Source organism: Lipotes vexillifer, unplaced genomic scaffold (assembly GCF_000442215.2).
Source record: "Lipotes vexillifer unplaced genomic scaffold, Lipotes_vexillifer_v1.1 scaffold390, whole genome shotgun sequence".
NCBI classification, from domain to species: domain Eukaryota; kingdom Metazoa; phylum Chordata; class Mammalia; order Artiodactyla; family Lipotidae; genus Lipotes; species Lipotes vexillifer.
The window spans coordinates 2,022,165-2,032,507 of NW_006784503.1; the positions used below are offsets into that span (position 1 = coordinate 2,022,165).

Sequence of the window (10,343 nt, forward strand, 5' to 3'; positions counted from 1 at the left end):
GAAAGAGTGAAAAAGTGGAAACGCCCTATCATGTTCACCAACAGAGGACTAGTTAAATACAGGATGGTTTATCCACAGCATGGAATTTTGTACTGCAGTTAAGAAGAACGAGGTAAACCTCACACATAATGAAACAGAAGGATCTTTCATTAAATAATGTGCACGTGGGGCGGGGGAACATGTAAATGAATTTTCAGTACACACGGAACCAAACCAGTCACAGTGGTTCCACTGGTAGAGAACGTATAATACTCGTAGCCGATAACTTGCAGCTTATCGGTAAGGCAGGAGAAAGATGTGACCTTTGTACTTTTATATTTCTCTCGTTTTTCCTATTTATTTTTTTCAAAGAAACATGTATTACTTTTAACGTTTCTTAAGGAAGACATCCAGAAAAGGAAAGTCAAATCAATGAGCTGGGCATCTAAGAAGTGAGAAGCTTTGAATCCACCAGGAGGAAAGGTCCTCCCAGGCACCTCGTGCCCCACCAACCCAAAATGTGAGGTCCAGCAGGCCAGAGACCATGTCTGCACCTCCCGGCTGTAACTAACTGGAGGACAGAGAGGTTTCACTTACGTGGGAGACTCTAGTCCACAGAGAGATGGACACAGTGGGACCGAGCACCTGCTGGTGGTGGTACAGGGATGGGGACCCCAAGGGCTCTGAACCCTGGAGACGAACCAGAGCAGAAGCACTGCACTTGGAGCTATAGGCTGACCAGGGCTTCAGTGAGTTCTGCCTCTTAGCAGCTATGGGAATTTGGACAAATTGTTTTAACCCTCTGAACCTAGAAATGATATTACTTGCTTCTCGGAACTACTGTAAGAGTTAAGTGAAGTGACAGATGTACCCGACACACGAGAGCAACTCAAGATCTTCCCTCCCACACTGATGTCCCAGGTACGGCCCCTCGGCAGAGCGCTCCCCGGACCAGGTGGGCAAGGTGTGCACTGCTGGCTGGCCCACAAAACCTGCTTGGAATCTGGACCTTTTCAGCCTAAAATAACTCCCTTGGTCTACATCAGAGACTACCATGTCCTCACCCGACTACCTGTGCCATTCCTCAGTATGAACTGAACCTCAAGCCCTCCCCTAAGGCTGCCACCGCCTTCCTCCTCTGTCAATTTGCAATTCCCCGGCCACTTCCTTTCTTGCCTTTTGGTACTGAATTCAGATCTGGAGTTGGCGGGCTTCACCACGCGCTCAGGACCCTCCCTGGTCAAGGGGCACCCGTCTTTGCAAGTCAGTCCGTCGGCAAAGGTTCTGCGTGCGGATTGCCGCAAGTACTTCGGCTGTGTACTTACTGGCTCACTTTATGGTACAGCTTGGCGATGCCCTGGTGGGTCCAATCCTTCCCAAGGGTGGGCAAAATGTGGCCAAGAGTATCTGATCTAAAAAAAAACAGAGACAGGAAAAATAAAGGTAAAAGGGCATCGCGAAAGGGGGGGAAAAAAAAAGTCATTCTGACTCATCGCACCATAAATGCTTCATTAAATATGCAAATGGGATGCACGACTTGCTCTCTGGACGGAAACCCCGAAACTGAGCAACAAAGCCAGGGAGCCACCGCCCCAGAGGGAGGCGACCCCCAATCCCCCACTGCAGCTGTTTAAATCAAGGAGCTATGGCTCCACGGGCGGCACCAACCGCCCCAGAAACTGAACTGCATGAGCTGCACGATGCCCCGGAAAGAGGAACTGACAGGCTGGCTCCAGGCCCCGGGGTCCCACGGCCCCGAGTCGGCGGGACCCACCTAGTGATGGTTCCATCGATGTCGGAGATGATAACCTTATCGTCCCAGTTCCACAAGTAGATGGTGCCTTCGCAGCGGCACGTGCCCTGGTACTGTGTGGTGACGCTGAAGACCACGTCGTTGGGTCCGTTCTTCAACTTCAGGCTTTTCTGAAAGATATGCACTCTGTGTCCACTGGAGGGCGAGGCTCAGAGAGACGGATATTCGGTTTCTGTTCCACGAGAAACTGGATCCAGATTTTGTTTTTTTCAAAGCACCGCCCTAGGCCACCGTACAGTTCTTTCCCTGTCTTGCTCTCGAGGAGGACTGGTCTTTCCAGGACTTGGGCAACCTGAACCCCAGGCCCCCTCGCAGGCCCCAGCGTAGCGCAGCTCACCCTCACCCACGCCCCCTGGGGTTTGTAAGTGACAGGTTCTGCGGGTCGCCGCAGGAAATCACAACTTCAGACTGGGATGCGCTTACTAGGCCACGGCTGAGTACGAAGGGCCATGGCCGGGGAGACGAATCTAAGTCAAGTGTGAAAATACGTTCCCCGAACCAGCCATGAGTACTAGTTAATACACGGACACAAACTGGAAGAAAGCAGTCGTCTCAGTTATCAGGTACATCTCACATCCAGAAGCCCAGAAGCTAGACCCCAGGAAATCACGCCGGATTCCGAAGGCAGAATCCCCTCTCAGCGGTTCTGAATCTCGGCACCGGGGCCCTCGAATACAAGCCAGCTGGGGGCAGGAGTCCAGATTGCCCCCAGTGGCACAGGGTGTCAGGCCTGACCGTTCTCTTTTCCCATCAGACACCATCACAACTAAGCCTGGCCCCCACGAACTCCTAGGAGAGCAGCAGAGCGCAGATACCTGCTCGCTGTCTGCTCCTGGGAAACAGGGTCCAGGGATTAAAACTGGTGGCACGGCTGCAGAGCAGAGGACACTGTGGCCAGGATGGCCCCCTGCTACCGGAAGCTCTCTGAATCCCATCACAAGCCCTCCTTTTCCCCCCAATTCAGGAGATGCGGTTGACTTAACAAACATCTCTGGAAAAGTGGAAACAGCCCTGCGAGATTTGGGCTCTCAGGCATTCACAGCTCAGGATAAATTCAGGCCTTCAGGCCGCCCTCCGCCAACACTTGCGGACAGGAGCCTCCAGGGCAGCGGCAGGGCCGGCACAGGGGCAGTGATGCTTTGGAGCCAGCCTGGACAGGAGCTGACGTGGGGCACAAACCGGAGGCACCAAAAGGGGGATGTGAGGTCGCAGGGGGGCGGCAGGCAGTTGGATAGAGAAGGTGCCAGAGCTGAAGCCGGAGTCAGAGCACGAGAGGGACGCCCGGATCATTGAACCCACTGAGTCCAGGTGGCCGTGGCTGGGCCAGTGCCCGCAGTGTGGTGGAGGGGGAGGACAGTGACACTCACCAGCTGCTCTGACGTGAGGCGCAGGGTCTTCTTGTAGCTAACGCTGGACAGCAGGGGGGCGCGGCTCGTGCTGGGCAGCCTGGCGGACGCGTGTTCCTCCTCACTGGAGGATGACTCATGCTTTATTCTGGAACACACAGTGATGTAACTGCCAATTAGGAAGCACATCTGGGTAGCCATTAAAAATGCATCAGGCCGGGGCTTCCCTGGTGGCGCAGTGGTTGAGGGTCCGCCTGCTGATGCGGGGGACACGGGTTCGTGCCCCGGTCCGGGAAGATCCCACATGCCGCGGAGCGGCTGGGCCCATGAGCCATGGCCGCTGAGCCTGCGTATTCGGAGCCTGTGCTCCGCAACGGGAGAGGCCACAGCAGTGAGAGGCCCGAATACCGAAAAAAAAAAAAAAAAAAAAAATCATCAGGCCGGACTCGATGACGGAGCCCATCGGGTGTCTCCCGGTGCTGTCTCTGGGTGGTCACTGACCAGACGCCGTCACTAACGCCATCCATGCGGCTCCTGCGTTATTCATCCGGGACTGCCTCTCCTCATTCACATCCCTGTCATCATCACTCTGCTTTAAACCAAGAGGCTCCCGTCCTGACCAGCAGGCTTAAGCTCCCTCCTGGCCTTGGAGGATGCTCACATTCTCTCTCTTGCCCTGTCCCAGGCCGCTGGCCAAGCACAGGAGCCCAAATTTTCTGCACGTCCAAGCTGATCAGTTCCCGGTACACACCACTCCAAACGCACAATCCCAGGTAACGAGGACACTCTAGGCCTTAAGAACAGGTGCCGGCGGAGCCAAGAACGGCCCCCCGATGCTCCCCTGGACCCCTAAGCAGGCTGCCCCAGGAGCAAGAGCCGTACCTTATTCACCTGCACAGAATCCAGCGCTCCGAGCGCTTCTGGACTTCTCCACGTGGTCAGGGCTGGGAGGTGCGGGTGGGAAGCAGGCTCATTTTCTTTAAATAGCTCAGATAAGGCATGTCAGCAATTAGCTGTTCCCTGGATTCAAATCCTGCTATGGCATAGTCCCCCAACCCAGCAGTACTAGACCTGCTTCCCGGGACCATTTTCTTTGAAAATGCCGTTAACGCCCTACAAAGTGCTACGTAGACGTTTCTTAGGCTAAATGGAAAAAGCTAGGCAGCCCCAGAGCAGGCCCCGCCCGACTCCTGGGATGCACATCCCCGCCCCCGCCCCCAGCCGCCAAGCTTCTGGCTCAGCGCATCCCTTTATGCAAGACAGGCACACGGGGGCTCCACCTTAGCTTTGCATCTCAGTGAACTCCTGCCCCCTCGCCCTCCCCTCCCTTCTACCAGGAAATGATTGGGTATTTCCTCTGCAGCCTGTTGCTTTCTTGCCCCATGTGCTCGTTCCAGAAGCAGTTCCTACAATCCGATACTGCCCCGCACTAGGGCAGACAAGAGGGAAGACCCCATTACACGGCACCCCGCTTCTGTGTTCTTTCTACTGGCTCCTTCCACGTCCAGAATGAGCCGCCCCTCCCCAGGTCCCTGCTCCCGGGGCCCTACGAGGGGCGGCCTGTGGGCTGCAAGCTGATGGACTGGAGCTCATGCCACTGATGCCTCTAGGCACCATGCCAGGCGTGGAGGACAGAGCAAGCAGCCTGGCCCCTGCGCTCCCCGGGGCTTTCTGTCTGAACAATCACAACAGAGCTGGACAAGTGCTATGCTAAGAAGGCAGAGGACATCTGAGAGCAGCCGGACGAGGGGTCCAGGAGCTACACAGAACAATCTGGGCTGGAGTCACAGACTTGGCCATCAAGGGGACACAGCCCTGGTGCACGAGCCGTGGGGACAGGTAACTATGTCCAAGGAGAAAGAGCACGTAGCCTAGAACGCCGGTTGGTCCACGGCGGGGTTAAGCTACAACTGGATGAATGAATCTACACCTGTGACGCTGGGGGCCGGTTCTAGGTAGAGTGGAGACCTGAGAAGCCTGGGTTTGAACCCCAGGAACTTCAGGCTGTGTTATCCTACTCAGACTATTTTCTTTCAGACTAGATTTCCTCATCTTAAAGTGCAGGGGAGCAAACGGCATCCCACCGACCACGAGATCCCGGAGGCCGGCAGGTACGAGACAGAAAGAAAGGGACCGGGAAACAGGCGTCCCAGGAAAGGCCTCACAACCACAGGATTCCTCTCTGGGCCTCGGTGGCTCATCTGTAAAATGACACAAAAGTCCCTTCCCCTTCCGACCCCTGCCGATCCTACAAACAACGCTGATCCTTTTCAACCAACGACCTAGAGGCTGGTTTTCAGACAGACGGGTACACGTGGTCCTGGAGCCAAGCGGCCTGACCAGTGCCTGGATGGGAACCCAGGAGATGAAGCTACAGGCCCCTCATTGAATTGGAAAATGTTTACGTTCCACGCAAACAGTTTGGTGGGAAATGAGATCCAAATGTGAACTAAAGCTCTCAGTGGCAACAGATTGATGTAAGCCTCTGCTGGTGGGATGCGGAAGCAAGGCAGAAGAGCTCTCATCTCCATCTGCTGCTTTAAAACAAAAACCAAAACCCCTACATCGGTGCAGCATGCCACGTTTGAGGGAGGGCGGAAAGGAAAACACAGATACGGAAACTGCAATGGGAGCTGTACACCTCAGCTGGCGGTGCCGGCTTAGGGCGAGGGCACGGTCATCTGTGGACCTGTCCACCCCCTTCCCCACTCCTGCAACAGTCCTTAATGTCACTGGCTTCGCGGCGTCTGCAAGGAGCGACGGAACGAAACAAAAGGGCTGATCTCACTCGAGTGTCTGTGTTCAGCCAAGGAGCTGTGAACGACGTTGAAGTTCACACTTGTCAGTGTTCAGTTTTTGATGGTATTTTAATGACTTGCACGGTGACAAGCTGTTTGCTCAATTATGAGACTTCAGGGACTGTTCTGTCAATCACAAGTCTGTCAATTAGGAAAGCACTCCGACACTTTTTTTCAGTCAACTGCATGAATCTAATTAGGGGACTAGGATGCCGGTAAAAATGAAAAGATGTACACTGCTCAGGAGACTTTACACGAAGACTTTTCAGAGCCTCGAATCCTTTTCGCAAGAGTCAATTCTTCGTGTTTCAGGTTTCGTAAAAAAATGTAGCCTGACTAACTAACTCAGAGTGGCCAACAGTCAAACTCTTTCTGTCTAAGAGGGCAGAGCGTTTCTGTCAACATCTGAATAGGATCATATCAGATACTCAGAAAATCCAAAGCGCTTCAGATGGACTGTGTCAGCCGATGTTCCAGCTCAGGAAGAGCTGCAGGAGCGCCCTGCTGCCGCCTCCACCCTCGGCCCACCGGGTGGCCTCTGGGAGCGGTCACGCGGCTGGAAGGGAGGAGGCCACACAGCCCGAACCAGCCACCGTCGTGTTCTGTCCCTCTTAAACTTCTCCGAGCCCCTGGCCAGCCTTCCCCAGGTCTCAGACTGGCATATCGCAGGGCGGACTTGGAGGACATCCTGTGTTTGGCCCATCTTGTGGAGCATAATTTTAAACACTTGCAACTGCACGGTTAAGGTGAGCCTGTGTCTTCCAGGCCACCACAGAGCCACCCACCCTCCTGACCGCAGGCACAGCCCATGTGGCCTTGTTGGGTTTTACGTTCTGCGCCTCCTTTCTCATGAGGCTGCCGTGAGGATTAGATGAGCCAACACCTGCGGTGTGGGGGTCAGTGTTGTGCCCATTTCACAGATGAAGGAGGAAACACCGAGGGGCTGATGAATTCGCCAAAGATCACAGAGAAGAGTGACAAAGTCCCAGCTCACGCTGCCTCTTCTGCTTGGAAATTACTGCAGGTCACAGAGGGTCTCAAAAAGAGCCCCAGGAGAGCAGGGTATTTCCAGTGCAGCCAAACTGCTGGTTTAAACTGCTCAGGACAGAAGGGTGGCATCTTTGCTTGTGTCTCCCTCCCTGGCTGCTCTGGGAACGGACAGCACACTAGTTCCTTCCCTCAGATACGGAAAGGAGTTTACCCAAAGCCAGGACTCCAAGCCGGATCTGCCTGACTCCAAAGTCTGCCGTGCACACCCTGCTGCTTCAAACACCTACTTACCGAAAACCCACTGCCTTCTATCCTAGCGGCCTCCTACACCCCCTCAGGACTGCGCATTTTTAGCCCAAGCTCCACCTGCCTTCTCCCCTCCAAGCTCACTCAAGGTACACTCAAAATTCCAGGTCGGGAAGGTATCCAGATAACCGTGCTGGAAAGCCCCTCCCCAGAGAATGAGCCAGAGATGGAGAGTGAAGATTGGAAACACAAGCTCTTCAACTCTGCTCCCTCGTCCAGGGCAGACGGGCAGGGGGGCAGGCGGGAAGGAACAGCGCCAGGACACCAGCAGGGGGAACAGAAAGGGTGTCCTGTGATAGCATCCCCGCCGAGAGCCGGCCCTGCCATGCAGAGTTGTATCAGGTCCTGCACGCTCTGCTCCACAGAGGACGAGAAAGAAAGCAGACTGTTTCCTACGTGACACCTACATGAGTTTCTATTTCCAACAATGAGTTCTAGAAATAAAATAGTTTAAGATACAGAGCTATGGCCAGGAATCCAAGGACTTGAAATCTAAGCCCGCCTCCCCTATGAAACAACAATATACTGGAAAAATCTCATCAGTTCAGTAATAGCACATTTAAGACATGCCTGCTCTGGGTCAGCCACTGGCTTGGCCTCTAAGCTATAAAGAGGATAGAGGGCTTCCCTGGTGACGCAGTGGTTGAGAATCTGCCTGCCAATGCAGGGGACACGGGTTCGAGCCCCGGTCTGGGAGGATCCCACATGCCGCGGAGCAACTGGGCCCGTGAGCCACAACTACTGAGCCTGCGCGTCTGGAGGCTGTGCTCCGCAACCAGAGAGGCCGGGATAGTGAGAGGCCCGCGCACCGTGATGAAGAGTGGCCCCCGCTCGCCGCAGCTAGAGAAAGCCCTCGCGCAGAAACGAAGACCCAACACAGCCATAAATAAATAAATAAATAAAATTTAAAAAAAAAAAAAAAAAAAAAAGGATAGAGATATGCATCTTGCCCTCAGTGAACATGTTAGCATTTTCTGCCTGCTAAATAAGAAACGCTACCCTGGGTTTCTCAAGCACAGGAATACCAGAAGGGTGAGGTCATATGTAAAAGGTGTTATACTAGCTCGGATCACTCAGCATCAATATGCAATAACCCCGTCGAATTAGTGGGTGATGGCATGGCCCTCACAGTAGTTACCCTCAAATCCCGTACAAGTAGGTTACCCTGAAGACAAAACATGACTCATATGGATCTGTATTATCAAAATCTAAGGTCTCCTGTAACAAGTTAACGTGAATCCCTATCAATACTTAGAAACGTATCAGTGTTAAGTCCTGGTAAGTGTTTAAACTATAGAGAAAGGCAAGCTCCCTCAGAAGGGCAACTTGTTTTCATGCCACTGTTAACGCTGCTGTTCAACCTCATCATCATCATTTACCACCACTGCTACCACCTTCTGTAAACTGAGGGCTAGCACATGCCAAGAGCACGAGGGGTGCTCGTTACATCATCTCATGCACGCCTCACATTTACTTTGGAAATTCGGTATCTAAGGAGCAAGCGCTTCCACCTGATTCTTGGGAACAACAATTTGAGTAAATTGCTCTAGGTCATCGAGTAAAGGACAGAGCCAGGTCTGCAACCCAGGTCCGTCCGGGTCCAAGGCCTGGGCTACTCGGTGAACCCTATCAGCATCTGTGCCTTGACTCTAGACACGGAAAGGAGCCGCAACACCCCAAGGTGACTTGGCACTGTACCTGGTGGCCATGCCCAGCTGTGACGGCTGCTCCCCAGTGCTGTGGCTCTTTCCTGCCAGGCACTGCTCTGGCTTACTTTCCTAGAGAAGAAGACAAAGAATCATGAACACACCGAAGGGAAACCACCCACACAACCACTGGCATTCTATGACGGGCTCCCCAAAGTCCAGAGCAGGGCCCCAACGCCCTCCCCAACGGCACGCCCCCACAGGGATGGTGGGTCCTAGTTACTCCTTTGCTTAGCCGTCTACAATTAAGCTGAGAAGTATTTTTGACAAAAATAAGTCTGTTTTCCATAAGTATTCTTGGCACCAAACCAAACTTCACAATCACTGTAGCTTATGCAAATGCTTTATCAAGGGCTGCTTGGATACGCGAGGGCTTTCAAAATATTTTCTTATAATTGCTGATAGAAATGCCTGAAAATATTTTCACACCATATTTTGCCTGAGAAAAACATGGGCGCATTCTCTTTCTCAATACCGCCTGCTCTTAATAGAAGATGCTCCTTTGATGTACTGCAAAGAGCTTTGGCATTCTGAGAGCTCTGGGCCCAGTCCTGCTTCCCTGGCTCAGGAACCTCGGGCAAGTCATGCACCCTTCTGGAGCCTCGTTTCCTCACCAGCAACACAGGGATGATGACATGCCTCTCCTAATGCTGCCATGAGGACCACGGAGATGCTGCAAATAAACACAGAGCCTGGCCCACAGCAGGCAAGGGAGGGGGAGAGCATCCACTGGCCCCACAGGCGTCACAGGAAGTCATCACAGGCCAGACAGGTGTGTCAAAGGGCACAGAATTTACAATCAAATTTCATGATCTGTGCTCATTTGCTCAGGAGGTAGAGATTGATGTTTTTAAAATGAATAAAGAAGATGAGTGATAGAAACAGTGTAACAGGGTGACGAGCTTAACATTTGATGGGGACAAGCTATTTTCAAATATTCTTTAGCTTTTTATAAGCACACAAATAATTAATGCGACAACAGGCCCAGTAATGTTTAATTTATCTGTTGAGGCAGGTAACTTAGCCGCCACTATTAACAATTCTTTATTAGACCAGCACAAAAATGTGTATCTATCTGAAATATATTTCAGGTTTTTAAGAGATTTCATAACTCTTCCTTATCGCATGCCGCATTCTCCTCAGTTCCAACTAATGAAACTCTGGACGCTCTGCAAAAATAGGTCTCTGAAATAGCCGCCTTCTTAAATTCTCGAACATTCTGCTCTCCGGTAAGAGGATCAGAAAGGCCCCTTACACCTTAAGTCTCCTAAAGTAAAGCGCGTGCTTGCTCTACCGTGTTTATACCCCTTGGAGATAATGGGACAGTCAGTAAATCTCAGGTATGCCAACAGAAAATGCCCACGAACAGTTTTATCTTGATGAAACCCTCCCAACAGACTCTTTC

At 52.6% G+C, this 10,343-nt stretch overlaps 1 protein-coding gene across 2 annotated transcripts in view; it reads right to left on the bottom strand.

Annotated features, from left to right (window-relative positions):
- LPIN1 (lipin 1) overlaps positions 1 to 10,343 on the bottom strand; it is a 129,595-nt gene that overhangs the window by 17,809 nt on the left and 101,443 nt on the right. For both annotated transcript variants that reach the window (XM_007456904.1, XM_007456905.1), the window contains 4 exons: positions 8,931 to 9,010; positions 3,160 to 3,286; positions 1,754 to 1,902; positions 1,305 to 1,391 (listed from right to left, as the gene is read on the bottom strand). In XM_007456904.1, coding sequence (XP_007456966.1) covers positions 1,305 to 1,391; positions 1,754 to 1,902; positions 3,160 to 3,286; positions 8,931 to 9,010 — 443 coding nt within the window. The remainder of the gene's footprint in view (positions 1 to 1,304; positions 1,392 to 1,753; positions 1,903 to 3,159; positions 3,287 to 8,930; positions 9,011 to 10,343) is intronic.